The following is a 16,192-nucleotide window of genomic DNA, read 5'->3' on the forward strand; positions in this document are numbered from 1 at the left end:
ACAATTAATTCTCCTGACAAGAGTTATGTCCACTTGTTAAGCCAATACATTCATTACAAAAAGGAAGGCACATTTCTTGGAAACAAATCAATACATAAATGAGACATACTTTGCATAATATTTATAGAACTTTTATTTCTATATCATGGATCACATTATATATGAACTACAATTTATCAAATATGCTTTGCAGATTTATAAAAGAACACATTATGGCTGTTGTAACTTGGATGCTGGAACAATGTATAATTTTTTGTGGTAAAACAACTAAACATACAGCAGGGTATATGTGCTAATTATAGTCTACAAATTACTAAAATAGATGAACTACAACAATAAACCTTACGAGTATTTCATTCCCAAACCAATACATTTTTTGTTATATGTTTGTGAAAGAATACTATCATTTCCTTCTTATATAACTTGAAATTATATTTTCAATATAAACAGAGGTTAACCAGGTTGGGCACAGCCTACCAAATGGTACTTTATCCCCCGTTTGGTAGATAATCTACCATATTGGTAACGAATTTTACTAACCAAATGGGGGACTTTTTTATTCTATTGCAATTCTTATTAAAATAAAACAAAAGCGCATTTATTCAGGCATTGGGGGATTTTAGTGAACACATTCCTCGTACAATTAACATAAATCGGTCGAATTTCTATGTGTAATTTCTCCGTAACTTCGTAAAAACAATACCCATAGTTGTCTTTAACAGCCGAACTTCTTGATCAAACGATCAAAAAAAAAATCTTTATTGTGTCTTGTTGGATAAAAATCCAATTTTTTCTAGTGATTTAACTCTTAATGAGTTAACTTTCAATCTCTTTTTGGATCTTCGTCAATGTTTATCTCCATAAAATTCTGTTAAACACGAGCTTCTCATGCCTTACCGGTATGGTGGGCACTTCCTGCTATAAAGTTAATTTTTTCCAGAGTTGTACGTAATACTTGTTGTTATTTTTCTTTTAGGATGAAGTTGCAGATTCCATGCGATCTTTTGGGGTTTAATATGCATATTACTGGTGAATTTAATAAATTCGAAAAATAATACTCAATAAAAGATGTACAAAATGACTTTTGCCATGATTCTTGTTTTTGTTCCAAGTACATCGTTTTAAAACAATAATTATGTCATACTCCAACTGCATTTACTATTTTTATGAAGAACAAAGCCATTGTGATCAAAATAAAGAGAAATAAAGGCAAAACTTATTTTTCTTCTGATTTCCTAGTTGAAAATTAACACGAATGTGCCTCCGTAGTTAAATCCGACTTTTCACCAGGTTTAAAAAAGATCATCGTTTTGATTGGTTTGCACTAATTGATTGGTTGCCCGGATAATCGAAATAGAAAGTAAAGGACATGATTGACAGGTGCAGCATCGTTGGAGAAGGAGAGAATTTTCTTTTAAAGTAAAAAATGGAGAAACATTGCACTTGTTTACATAAGCTACGTTTTATGTCAAATTTTTGAACGACTCTGCGCAAAAAATTGCACATAGAATTTTTGATTTTTTTCACCCAGAACACCGATAAATAACTATAGTTTATTCCACATGGTTTAAAATTATGCGAAATTCCACTCCACTCTATGGAATTAAACACAATCAATTTTGTCCCCCATTTGGTTAGTAAAATTCGTTACCGATATGGTAGATTATCTACCAAACGGGGGATAAAGTACCATTTGGTAGGCTGTGCCCAACCTGTTAACCTGTCAATTTTGACAATTGCATCTGATGTACTTGCAATAATGTTAAGTTAGATGAATCTGCTATAAAATTAAATAAACAGTGAACAATTTAATAGCTGCCAGATCAAAGTATGGACATGAATAAATTGGACGTCAGTGGGAATTCTTGTCTCAGACACGACATCAAACAATGTAGATGTATTGTAAACAATCAACAGGAAAAATACAATGTTCTTGGCATCAAACGAGCAGTGAATAATATATAATTATAAAAGTAACTTGCAATACATGAACTCGCAACTAACACACAATTGAATACAAGTGAACATTTAAGACATTCATAACTCTTCTACAACACAAAACATTTTAAAACATGAGAAGAAAATTCATCAACCAAGGTTATAACTGTTTTATAAGGCAGTGATTGAATTGGATAATTGGCCTCATTGATGCATTGTTTGAGTTGATGATTGGGCTAAATAGACTAGGAGATCCTCTGTGATGGATTCTTGTATTCCATCCCTAGGTAGTCAAAAATGTCTTCCTCTGATGTTACTGGCAAGGGTTCCCCAGGTGTTCCTACAAAACCACACTCAACTGAAGTTATTGTATCCAAAAAAGAATCATTTGTTTTCATTTACTATAAAGCATCTTTCCCTCACTTGCAGCACACCAAGGAAAGATAACCTGGGAAGGTTGGATGCTGCAGAGGAGCATATTAATCATTTTAATTTCATTTTTTGAAAATAAAATTACTTGAAATAAATACTGGATAATTTGCTGAGGGAAATAGCAGTTTAATATATATTCAGCCACGCAGAATCGTTTTTGAAAAGGGGGGGGGGGGCAACCAGAGAAATTTTTTTTTTACTTACTTGAAAAAAGTTGACAAGGGGGGGGGGGGGGGGGGGGGGGGGGACCATGCAATGAACATTTCCTACAGTAAAAGTAATGTTGGGGGAAAAAAGTGGAGGGGCCAGGCCCCCCCTGTTGCTACGTGCCTGATTTTTGAACGACAAAACCGTCAGAAGAAATAGTTGTAGCGAGAGGTTTACAGCTGTTCTGTCACACATTTGAAGTGACTTGCAAGCCTTACCTGTGCTACCCAGAGGTCTCAGAGTATACTCGTTTAATGTGAACCCCACTTCCAGGGCATGGGCCCTCATATTCTTATTAAAAATGTCACTTCCAGTGAAGTATAGCAATGCACAGTAGTACTGGTCATGGGGAATCAACCTGTATTGTAAAAATTATAAACATGTATCAAATACTGAACTCCTACATGTTTAGAGAACTAGTAAAGGGGAAGGGTGTGACTTTATCCTTGAATCAAGCAATAAAATGTCTAAGCAATGGCTACCTCCAGGTGCACTATATCTAAAATGCTTTCAAACAAAATACAATTTTGAAAAAAATGACATTTTATATTTTATATCTTCCATAAATTGTTCTGAATTTTATTTTTTTTCTAAATTCAGTTTAAAGATCTTTACTTAATTCAACAAATGAAGTGTTTATAATAATTTTTTTCCAGAAAATAATATTTTCCGCATAATTCAACTGACATTAACTGGCCACTCAAGGCTTGTGTTACCTGATATCAATTCTCCTGAATGGCTTCTGTTTGGAAGAACTAGGGCTGGAACCAGAATCTAACACTCGACAAACTCCCTGTAAAATTTAAAATCAGAATCTAACACTTGACAAACTCCCTGTAAAATTTAAAATCAGAATCTATCACTTGACAAACTCCCTGTAAAATTTAAAATCAGAATCTAACACTCGACAAACTCCCGTAAAATTTAGGGATACAACAAATGATCTTTTCCCTTACTTATATTAACTCTCCTAACCTTTTATCATAGGTCTACAACCCTAATTAATTTAATAGGAAACTGACTGGAACATAAGTGAACAATCTATATATGAAAGTGCTGATCATTAAAACTTGTGATATGTAACCAATCTCTATTTAGAGCATGATTGTTAGAGATAGTGCTGTGCGATATTACCGGTTAACCGGTGTATCCCGATTTCGTTCTTCACAATACGTATTGCGGTATTTTTTTGTGAATACCGGTTCAGGGTCGATATGCTATAAATTGTTACAAAAAGAGTTATTTGCCCTTTTCAAGGTAAAATATGGCGGCAAGCGACATGAAGTGTGATCAGAAACCAGAGACATGTCTCTTTCAAAAACGAAATGACGACAACTGTTATATGAAACCTCTTCATATTAAAGCTGAATCTGAGTATCACAATTAATTAAATTCAACAAGTTGTGCCAACAAAAAAACTTATCTTGCCACTTGCGCTGACATAACACGATCAGGCAATTGGAATATCAACTCGAGAAAATACATGTAATTTGAGTTTGTGTTTTCATTTAACCTTCACGAAAAGCAAAAAATTATTAAATATTTATATCGTGATATATTGCAATACAAAATATAATATTGCAATATATCCCAATACGATTTTTCCGTCGCGATACCCAGCACTAGTTAGAGACTTACTAAGATATAAAATGACTACTTGGCAAAAATAAAAAGTTAGTTACCATGTACTTGAAGTCACCATGTGACAATGTGTCAGTGATTAGTCCTATTTTTTCCAGTCTCTTTACAACCTGATGGAGCAAATCTGGCTGAAAATAGGAATACATGTATCTTATTATTCATCTAATATTTTATATATCACCCAAGTAAATTTCCAAATAAAATGTCTTACTAATAGAGTTTACATTTATATAAAGGATTTATTCCCAGGGGATGTAAAGAAGATAAACTTCAACAATAAGCTGAATTGAATAGGAGTTGTTAGGTGTTTTTCTCTCACCTTTCCTTTGGTTTTAGATGTGTAATCTGGGTGAGTAAGTAGAATATCTATGTCACCACTGGACTCAGCACCTGTAGTAAATCAATATTAGTACATGTATTAGCAAACCTGTCTCTTCTAACAACTCTGACAAGATATAGTGCATGTTCACCTACCTCTTCTGAAGCTGCCACAAACCCTGGCTTCAAACTTATCATCTAACTTTCTTATCTCATTAAAGGCAGTGTCCTATTCAACAATGAAAAAAAATCAAAATGAAAATGCCCATACTTAAACATAAATAAAGGAATAAATATACATGCATAATGTGTTACACGCACAGTTGTGAAAGTATGATATGTACTAAACTTTTAGAGGAATTGGCTTAGAAAAAGTTGGCACCAATGAAATTCAAAATTTAAACCTACCAAGTTCAGATACAGGTAAATGCTTACATATTATAGATCAAAATTCAGAAGGGGGGGGGGGGGTCTTTCAACATCCAAAATAAATCCACTTTAATAATATACAGAAAAACCTTATTCTCTCAAAATCAATGGCACTGAATTAAACTTAAAGATATCCCATGAATTGAGATAACCAGGGTTAAAAATATATTTGTTATTAGTTGGAAGTTCAAACACACTCTGATACACCCCAGGTATTCGATATGTCAGTGTTCCAGATAATGAGGTACAGCTGTGCTTACCTGAATCTGCTCCACCTCAGTTCGGGGAATTCTCTTCTCAAAGTCTTCAAAATGTCTGTAAATTAAATATATAAGGTGTTATATGACCTAAGGTCTCAATCACAAAACAGTGAAAATCATCTATCAATTTTACAGCAAATGATATTTTACAGTACACTGTAATGCACCACCAAGGAAGAAGAGTGCAGTTATTTTAAAAGTAAGAGTGAAACTTACTTCAATCCAATTTGCTGGTGATGATTCAATTTATCTGTATGCTTTCTCAACTCTGAAATTCAAAGCAAATAATGAACTTAAAATCTGCAAGTTTCAATAAAATTTTTTTCCTCCAGATTTTAATGATAAATAAAGTCTAATTTCATCAATAAATAATCTTTATCAGTATTACTAATGTAGAAAACTATTTTCATCAAATACTGTATGTGTACATAAATTGGTGTTTTAAAAATTTAGTGCAATAACCAAGTGGAGTTGTTAGCGTATGATAAATTAGCAGTACATGTTCGCAGCATGCATTGTATTTTTTTTAATGATTTCTATGTGGTAGTCATGAATACGAGTATTCTTGTCTGCGTTAAAGCTGCTAAAATTACAAAGCCCCCTTTTTATAAGTACACATACAGTACTAGTCCAGTTATGCACTGACCTTCTATCGATGTAATTCCATCATGGACCAATTTCTGAGCAGCTGCAGGTCTGTAAAACATTGATACAAACAAGTCAGGTACTGTACTTTGAATTCTCTGGGCACACAGTCTTATTTTTATCTGTTAGTGGCTATACCATATCCCTTATTTCACTACAAAAATCAATCCCAATTTCACAATCTTATCTCCCTTTGGAAACATCAAGCATGAATTCTCTTCAACCTAAGATTTTTGAAACCCAGAAAAGAAGTTAAGAATATGAATAAAGATAAAGACATATGCACAATTAACCAACGTCTAATAAATAAATTACACTGTAATTAGTAATAATATCATAAATAGCAAAGTTCAATATAATACAAGATAAATAAAGATTTTACCCTATTCCTGTCACTTTGGTAAGTTCATTTATGGCTACATTTGTATCATCTGCCCTAATCTGTCAAAAAAGAAGCAAAAAAAAAAAACATTTGAAAAATTAACAAAAATTTTAATTTTCAAAGTGTAAAAACATAAACTGTATACAATTTGCTGTTTATCTTACAGAAGTCCAAAAACATGTATAAACCTTAGAAACTTACTTTTTCTAATTTTACTAATGAACCAGTATCTATAAACTCTTCTATCTTCTTTGCAATCTTTTCACCAATTCCATCCTTTTGAAGAAAAAAATAAATATGTTCTTGTGGGAATCTTGTAAAAGATGGAACATTCAAGCTTAAAACTTTTCTTTAACCTAGATGTATTTATACAAATTATTGCAAGCAATGGGATTTGATTTTAATCTTTTTCCACAAAGCCATGGCTGTTTCCATCAAAATTCTTTTAATCTCGTAAATATTCTGATGCATTATGTCAGAAACTTTTTAGTTTTTACTGTTGAAAACAATTGGTCTACCTTGAATTTGGATGTCCCATTACATAGAGCTAAGCATCAACTTTAGTTCTAAAGTCCTTGTCAAAACGAGTGATGCTATTTATTTTAAAGTTAATTCAGACAATTCTGCATTCCAAGCCCTTTTATTTTCATGCTAAGCTTTGGCTTTGAAAGTATTTAGAATAAATTTAAATCTCCTCTATTCTTCATAATCTATCATACTTTTATCAATAAATCTTCCACAAACAAAAACATGATGTCATTATCATGATTATTAGTGCCACTATGTAAAAATGCCTAAAAGTGCCACAAAATAATTCTATTGATCAAGATAAATCTTGCAAAACTTGATATATATTTAGTGATTCCTTCCCATAAATAAAAGAACTTTTGTAGAAGACTACAATGGATTCATGGAAAAAGAATGGATACAAACCAATGGCTAAATTGTGACAATGATTAAAACATATCCGGTCTTTGACAATTCTATTTCTAAGTGCATAAGATCTAAACTAGCACACATGTGTTCATGTGTGTTTTTTTAAACACACACACACACACACAAACACAACTTACCAGCTTTTTGGCCTCTGCTCCACTTTGAATTCGTGTTGGATGTTTAGCCAGTACGCCCACTGCCTTTCTATAGGCATTATATTTGTGCATTTGTCTGTTGACATTTTTCTCATAATTTGCCAATTCTAAAAATAGAGTTACAAGTATGTTATAAATTTTATTGGTAAAACAATTTCCAAATGAAAACATTCTTTAACCATGTTTTTATTCTTGCAAGCAATGGGATTTGATTGTACATCTTTTTCCTACAAACCATGGCTGTTATCCACAAAATTCTTTTCATCTGGTGTATTGCAATATATATTCAACGCAAATGAATAATCTAATGCATTATGTCAAAACTTTTTTAGTTGTTTTATTGAAAACAATGCCTTGAATGGCATGTCCCATTACATAGAGCTAAAGCATCAAATTTCTAAATCAAGTAATTAAATCTATTTATTTTAAAGTCAAAATTCAGACAATTTGCATTCCAAGAAAGGTTTTTCATGCTAAGCTTTAGCTTTGAAAGTATTTAGAATAAATTTAACTCTCCTCTATTATTCATAATCTATCATATTTTTATCAATAAATTTTCCATGAACAACAAACATGATTTCATTATCATGATTATTAGCGCCACTGTGTAAAAATACCTAAAAGTGCCACAAAATAATTTTATTGATCAAGATAAATCTTGCAAAACTTGATATATATTTAGTGATTCCTTCCCAAGAATAAAAGAACTTTTGTAGTAGACTACAATGGATTCGTGGAAAAAGAATGGACACAAAACCCATGGCTAAACTGTGACAATGATTAAAACATATATGGTCTTTGACAACTCTATTTCTAAATATATAAGATCTAAACCAGCTCACAACATGTGTTCATGTTTTTTTTTACACACACACACACACACACAGACACACACACACACACACACAAAAACACAGTTTTTGTAGACAGGGCATAAATTTTATTGTAAAACAATTTCCAAATGAAAACAGGTCTTTCATTCTCATTCTTCTGGTCACAAACCACTCATGATGTACCATCCTTTGATGTATTCTAGCCATGGTTGCATGAGAAGAGAATATTTCATAGCTCATTAAATTATTGACCTTTGCGAGTAAAGCATTATGAATTTGATGTGATTTGTGACCTTTGAATACCCAATCACTAACGATATCACTAATTTTTGATTTCTATATAAACAAAACTTGTCATTGACTGAATATGACATCACAATGGATGATGCGTAAATATCTCACTACCTGAGGATGACCACATTTTTATTGGTTTAGGAGAGAGCAATATATGCCTTATTGGCTTTAGACGATGGGTGTGTTCATGCCCAATCATAAAGTTTGATCACAACTGAAAGACTGACAATATACTGTGTGTATCTTTCCTTGCTTCTGAAAGGATTTTTATATTTGAATTATTCTGTAAATATATAGTTTTAATATTTTATATATTTTATAAATATATTATTTAACATATTACGTCACTTTGTGTAACATTTTTCACCATGCAAACAAGAAAAAGAGCCCCACTGTGTCAATCTGTTTTGTATACAACCTGCATAAATCCACCATGAGCTACAGGAGAAGAAGATTTTTAAAGCAAATATTTGCAACTACTCTAAAACTGGTAGCTAGGAAAAACACACATCAGAATGATTTTGAAGTGAAAACACTGGCAAAGAATTACACCCCTGCCCAGTGCGCTGTGGCAGATTTTTATGAATTGGTAACCACCTATAAAGTTGAAAAATCAGTTCTCCATTTTGAGAAAATCAACTGTCATGAGAACAAACTTGAATTATCAAAAGAGATGGACTCCATGCAGGAGTTTCATCAACCTGGCCCAGTGGTTATGGAGAAGGATTTTTTAAAAATGCCATTAATTTTTAACAAATTGAGATTATCCCCTTGGAAAAACTTCATGACTCTTGAATCCCCTTAAAAATACTTTGTGCCAAGTTTGGTTGAAAATAGTTTTTGAGAAGAATTATATATGTGAAAATATGACGACGACAACGACAACGACGACAAACAACGACAAACGGACAAATTTTACTGAAAAGCTCATTGAGCTTCGGCTCATCAAACAGACAAAAAAAGATGTGTTTGTGAAACACTGATGCCCCTGCATGGAAGCTTATGGCTAAAGTTGAAATTTCTCCATGCAAGTAATTAAACTCCAAGGTCAAAAGTCAAAATTGTTTGTACCCAGAGGAAGGTTTTCTCACAAGGAATACATCTTAGTCTTAATTTAACATAACCTTACTGAATATTACTTATCAATTAAAGGTGCATAGATACAGATTTGAAGTTAATATTTTCATTGTAATAGCATTTCACACGAAAATACATGTATATTAAAATTCTTACTTCATCTAAAAGTTATTGAAACTTCAAATTTTTGGATGGGTTTGATTGACACATCATTGCACTTTCACAAATTTTAATTTTATTCTTAATACTTAGGAAAAGTGGCAATCTTGTTGTGTACTAATAAAAAAATATTAAAACTTTAATCCAGAAAAATAATTATATTCATAGTAGAAATGTTCAAAAGCAAAACCCCTTCCAAAGTATCAAAATTCCATGCTTAGAGTTGTGTACAGTGTTTAGCAAATTGAACACACTCATGAAACATACAGTTTTTGTAAACAGGGCAAAAGCTCTTTTATTGTTAAGGTTTACAATTCACCGGGTGTGTTCCATCGTCGCAAACCACGGCCATAATGTACCATCCTCTCCCATTCTGGCCATGGTTGCATGAGAAGAGAATATTTCATAGCTCATAAAATTATTGACCAATGCGAGTAAAGCATAGTCGGAAAATGAACTTTGATGTGACCTTTCAATACCCAATTGCAGTGTACGAAATCACTACGGATGTAAATTGTTGATTTTAATCGCGATGGAAACAAAATTTGTCATCGCCTGAATATGACATCACAATGGAGATGCGTAAATATTCAAGATTATGACACTTTTTGTGATCAAGCAGCCATGGGTAGGAGAGAGCTATATGCAGACTCGGGACCGTGGCTTGAGACGATGGGTGTGTTCATGCAATTGTTAAAGTCTGCTCATCACAAGTGCACTGACTGACAATATACTGTGTGTATGTTTTGCTTTGAAAGATTTCTACTCTGAATTTCCTGGATTATAGTTTTAATATTTTATATACTTTATTAATACTGTAAAACGATAAAATTTGGCGCATACGTATTTTAGCGCAAACGCAAGTGGGAATGCATTGGCGCAAATAAATTTTAGTGCTTGCACTTGTCAGTAAAATATATAAATGTGATATTTTGTTTTCTTTTATCCACACCCGTATTTAACTTTTTGGTTAGTCAAGCACGGAAACACATTATTCGTATATCAGTAAACATTCGTTAACTTTACCGCGGTACGTGTTGCTACCACAGGGACGCATTGGAACAATGTTAAAATTTCTTTCATTTCTATTTTCAATTAAAAGAAATGGAGTATTTACTCATTTGAATTAAGACAATTGCATGCATCGACAATTTATTACTTAGATAAAACGGTAATCTAATCAGGTATTGTCTGCAAGGTCAATCGCCATGCTTGATTGCATTGTTTACCTCGAGGCGATAGATGACTGACACGCCGAGAAGCCAAACTTTGAAGGTGCTAATGATAATAATCGGGTAACAACTACCGAAATAACAATGATTTAATTAAATTATAATTTGGTAGAACTTTCTGTCTTCCGAACATGTGCAGTGCTTAGTGTGTATATATAAAATCCAATGACCCTTCGACATTACGTAATCGCGCTTTCCAGTTTACATGTACTTATATAAAAGCTTTGAACACACACACACAAAAAAAAAAAGATATTTAGAAATCCTTTAGCGCACAATAAATTTTAGCGCTCAGGGGCTCTTGCGCCAAAGGCGCTAAAATTATTAGTGCGCCAAATATTCTCGTTTTACAGTATATTATTTAACATATTATGAGTGAACGTACTTTGTGCTAACAATTTTTAGAGCGAACGGACTCTGGGCAAACAAGAAAGAGAGCAAACTGTGTCAAGGGCGAACGCGTTTTAGGGCAAACAAACATACAACCTGCATAAATCCTACCAGTAAGCTACATGAGCATAGCGAGCAAAGCAAATAATTCGCAACGCTCTCGAAGCTCACTGGTAGCTAGGATTTAAGCCTGTAACATATTTATCATTTATTTTTAATTTATTGATAAAAAAGTTGACTTCTATGGTTCTGCCACAGGGGCTTGTGTAGAGAAAATAAATCAGTTAGAGAATATTAGTACCTCGGAGAAAGAAACACTAAGTACTAAATTTTCTAACTGATTTATTTTCACTACACAAGCCCCTGTGGCGAAACCCATCAACAATTTTAGGAGCTAGGACACAAAGTCTGATAATGAAGATGAGTACTAAGAAAAACCACCATGAATAGATCTATATGCATAAACAAGGGTTCTCTACATTTTTACCGGTTTACTTTACACCGAACAAAGCTGATGCAAAAAAAAGGTGGGGGTACCGGTATGTGTCAAAAACCATGGTAAATACCGTACCCATTAAAAAGTCACAAAAATCCTTGTTGGGATTATCACTTGTTGCATTCTTTCTCTTACTCATTTTTGATATTACGACGACGCCAAACCAACCAACTTTTCAGGACCGCGACGACGACGCTTTTCGAACAAACTGAAACTTTTGTTTACTAATGGCAGGCGGTAAAACCAGGTACGCTTGAAAGCATCGGGTGTTGTTAAAGCGAGGAACCGAGAGTTCCGTTCCGCGCAGTTCACGATTGTAAATTATAGTTTACAGACAGGAATCTATCTTTATCAACAAAATCTATTGTAAACGTTTTATTAAAGACAGATAAACTTAGATTAGCATTCGTAAACTATAGATAACAACCGTTAAATATAGTTTTACAGTTTACGAATTGTTAACTATAGTTCACGGTTTGTAAACTATAGTTTACAGTCGATAAACCTAGTTTATCAAACTGTGAAACTATGTTTAAGCTCATTATTGTGAATTTGGCATGCCATAAAAGATTCATAATTCAACGAAAATAAAATTTTATCAGGTTGTTCTTTTTCATTATATCAAACGCCGTGGATGCACTGATATATTTAAAAAACCAGAAAGATCAATTATTATCAGGTTGAGACTTAATACACATATAATCTTGCCATAGACAAGGGGACATTTGTCTATACCCACAGATAAAAGATTTTCAATATTTGCAGCATATGGGAGATTGAAGATACGAAGGTCTATGCATACATGTATGGAGATAACGAACAGTCAAAAGTCCATAAAACAATACAAAATAAGAGAAGAGCAAACACGGACCTCCAAAACATCGGATGTGGGATCAGGTGCCATGGAGGGTTGAGCATCCCCTGCGGCGGTCACACCCGCCGTGTGCTCGATCTTGTCATGATGGGGAAATAACTCCAGGGAAAATCCGTCGTCAATTCAGTGTATAAATAATGGACTGACATAGTATGAAAACGTCTTAAGCATTTGACTCAATGTTTAAACAAGGTAATTAATTTAATTTTCTATGAGTCAGTTGCCAAAATACAGAAATCAAAGGTTAACTTTTGAAAAGAATTAAATGCATTTTTTTTCAAGGAAAAATACAGAATATGCATCAAATATATTATACGAAAAAAGTTAGACTTTGCTTGAATAGCCAGTGTCCAGAAATACTGAAAACAAGCTAATTCAGAGAGAGAGAGAGACAGACAGAGAGAGAGAGAGAGAGAGAGAGAGCATGGATATATTTAGGAGGGGTCGTTTCCAGACGATATCTGTAGAAGCTTTTGAGCTTTAAGGTCAAGATCTAGTAAATGAAAGGTGCCTACAGATTTATCAAACGTGAGAAATAAATTCCTTTATTGATGCTTTACAACTTTAGCTTGGTCAAGTAAGGTGTTTCGGGGCTTAATTTGTAGGTAAACAAGATGAAAAACTGTATTTTAAACTGTAAATTTCAATGAAAAATTAAGAAAACCAGTCATGAGTATGGGAGTTTTTTTCGTATTCGGCAAAGAAAATGTACCCAGATTGCCTACAGTCTCTTAGAAAACGGTAATTAGTATGTTCATGGCCTCTTCTTTAAATCAATATCAAATTTAATATAGGTATCCGGTTTACTTTTCATATGATTTCAAATTGAATGACATGAAAATACCCTATTTTCTACATAACTCTGCTAAAGCCGTAAAGTACGGGAAAAAGAAAGTTGAAATTGATTATGACGTCATAATGGATCTAGCACCAAAAAAGTTATTTACTAGATCTTGACCTTAAAGTAAGTCACTCGTCAGCTTTTTAGAAAAGTTCACGCAGAAGCTTTTACTTCAAAACTACTTATTAAAATTCAATTTTTATAACATATTTAAATTCAACAATGTAAATTTTTTAACATTCAATGAAAAAACTGCTCAAAATTTACAAAGAAGCAAGATTTATGAGGGACTATTTCTTTTGGTGGAAGGATATTTAGCAGAAAATCTGCACATTTATAAAATTTAATGTAATGGAAATTTAGCCTCACATAATTTTACTTGGAGAATATTTTCCGTTTTGATATTCCTAAAAATATTTAATATAGGTCTTAATTTATATTTTTAGACTAAGTTTTACACCTTCCCTCAACAAACTTTTCCCAAAAATGAAAAAATATTAAAGAAGTCAAGATCAAATTTCCACCATTTTTTGCCTGAAAATCACATATTTTGACAAATATTTCAAAATTAAAATCACTGACCCCACCTTTTTCTTTCATTATTTTAAACTACTCGATACTTGTGACTGATCAGCACTTAAGTCGTAAAAAGTTTGATATAAGAAAATTTTTTGTTGCCTATTAAGTTTTTTAATACCCCAAATATGTTATTTTTTAGTGCAAAAAGGTCAAAATAATTTACGCGCAATAATTTGCAAGATTTGTTTAATGATAAATATTATTCAAACTATTTGGGTATATTCGATTAAGCGACACGGGTTACACGAGTCACTAGAGTTGTAAATAAAACAACCTATCTTCGACACGGGTGATCAACCCGTGTTACGCGAGTATACTTTCAGTTTACCTGGAGTAACAGGTAAAAGAAATGGCGGGAAGTGAAGTCGCATTGTTAATGCGAAAACTGTTTCTGCATAAATTTGTCAGTGTTTGTATTAGAAATTTACAACGTCAATGAAAAAAGTCTGCATTATAATTTTGACATCCCCCGCCTTTTTTTTATTTTTTATATTTTAGGTCAACCTCTTAAAATTGCTGTTGTATCATTGACAGTTTTTAATTTTTACATGTAAAAAATAAAGAAGTTTATCCAGCTTTTTTTTTTAATCTGCCTATACATTGTAATTGTTGCCCGAACCTATGGAACAAAAAAACTTACGACTAAATCCATAAACTTATGTTGATTATAAATTTCTGAAAATTAACTGTTTTGGAAATTGTTACCATAGAAACATTCTTAATTCTTTTCAAGAAAAATAAACTCGCAGAATTAGTTTTTGGTCTTAGGTGTAAGTTCTTGATTACAAAAATGTCTAATAGATGCATATTGATTCATTAATATTATTTTATAGGTTTAACAATCGCAGCATAGATATGTCGTGTTAATTTCCTTATGAAGTTAAATATTATTATTATTATTATTATAAATTCTTTAATAATTTATTTTTAAGATCATTACAAGATTAAATGTGAAAACAATTTCAGTTACATGCATATCTTACAATGTAATCTTATAAATATGGAGGTTAGGACCGATCCCCAGAACCAACCGATTCGTTGTAACAATGTTATACATGAAAGTATATAGAAATTACCTTTTCAGCCTTTAATTACAATCTTAATAATTATTGAACAATTTCATGCGTATTTTAAAAAATAAAACTTAATTGAACTATTGAAAATTATTTTACTCAAAATTTAAATCCACAGCCATTTAAGACCATGAAAAAGATATCAGCTCAAGTTTTCTTTCCAACCGGCGTCACATTTTTTTTGTAAAAGTATATGCCTCTCACATCCTATGACTTATACCATTATGATATTAAAATGAAAAATGTCAGCTATGGTACTTTTCTGACCAATTATTATACCCCATGCAAAATGTTACGGAGGAGAGAACACAGGCACATACATGTGGCAGCTAGTGAAAGCGCTCCCCATGCACACCTTTTTTTCCAAACATCTATTTACTTAAAATCTTCATTGAAAGACCACCGATAGCTTCCTCCCCCTATTTGTTACAGTAACGCCAAGCAAGGGTGAAGTCGTCTTGTGGGAATAAAATTTGGTGCTGAAGGAAGAGGGACCTACATCCCCCTCCTCTAACTTAATAGGAGTTTCGTTTTTATTTCTCTGGTTTGCCTCCCCCCCCCCCCCAAAAAAAAAGATGGTATGTCACTATTATATTTAATACATGTACTATTGACAAGTATGTATGTGAATGCATTCTTATTCTACTTTTTTTATTTTAATAACAGGAGGTATTGACTTGTTAAATAATATTGCAAGGATAAATAACCTATGAAATACATGTTTAATCTGTATAAAATACATTTTGTTGAGCAATTAATTTCAGCATTGATATCTTGTATTAAATTATTTGCCATTCTTTATTTGATAATTAGATGTTGTTTGTTAATCAATTGTTTGTCCTGTTCAAACCAGATATACAGGGAATATACTGTTTTCCCCGCCATATTTATACAAACACTAAACAACACGAGATGTTTTATTTAGATCACTAGAGTGCAATCATTGAGCATGCGCATATTTAACACTAGTGCGACACGGGTTGTCTTAATCGAATACACTC

General features: G+C 32.6%; 1 protein-coding gene across 2 annotated transcripts; it reads right to left on the minus strand.

Annotated features, from left to right (window-relative positions):
* Window positions 1–1,720: 1,720 nt before the first annotated feature.
* LOC134251168 (DNA polymerase beta-like) lies at window positions 1,721–12,031 on the minus strand. 2 transcript variants are annotated; one of them, XM_062733535.1, is made up of 13 exons: window positions 11,900–12,031; window positions 7,326–7,450; window positions 6,454–6,528; window positions 6,253–6,311; window positions 5,872–5,921; window positions 5,442–5,493; window positions 5,226–5,280; window positions 4,693–4,765; window positions 4,538–4,608; window positions 4,260–4,346; window positions 3,294–3,370; window positions 2,796–2,935; window positions 1,721–2,278 (listed from the first exon to the last, which is right to left on the minus strand). In XM_062733535.1, exons 1-13 carry the CDS (start codon window positions 11,961–11,963, stop codon window positions 2,184–2,186), a joined length of 1,023 nt encoding a protein of 340 aa, XP_062589519.1. In that variant the 5' UTR covers window positions 11,964–12,031; the 3' UTR covers window positions 1,721–2,183. The 2 variants fall into 2 exon arrangements, with proteins under 2 accessions (XP_062589519.1, XP_062589520.1); XM_062733536.1 differs by having other exon boundaries at window positions 11,883–11,971.
* Between the last annotated feature and the right edge of the window lie 4,161 nt (window positions 12,032–16,192).

The sequence above is a fragment of the Saccostrea cucullata genome, unplaced genomic scaffold, assembly GCF_032062105.1.
Source record: "Saccostrea cucullata isolate Sc308-1 unplaced genomic scaffold, CSIRO_AGI_Scuc_v1 ctg84, whole genome shotgun sequence".
Classification (NCBI taxonomy): Eukaryota; Metazoa; Mollusca; class Bivalvia; order Ostreida; family Ostreidae; genus Saccostrea; species Saccostrea cuccullata.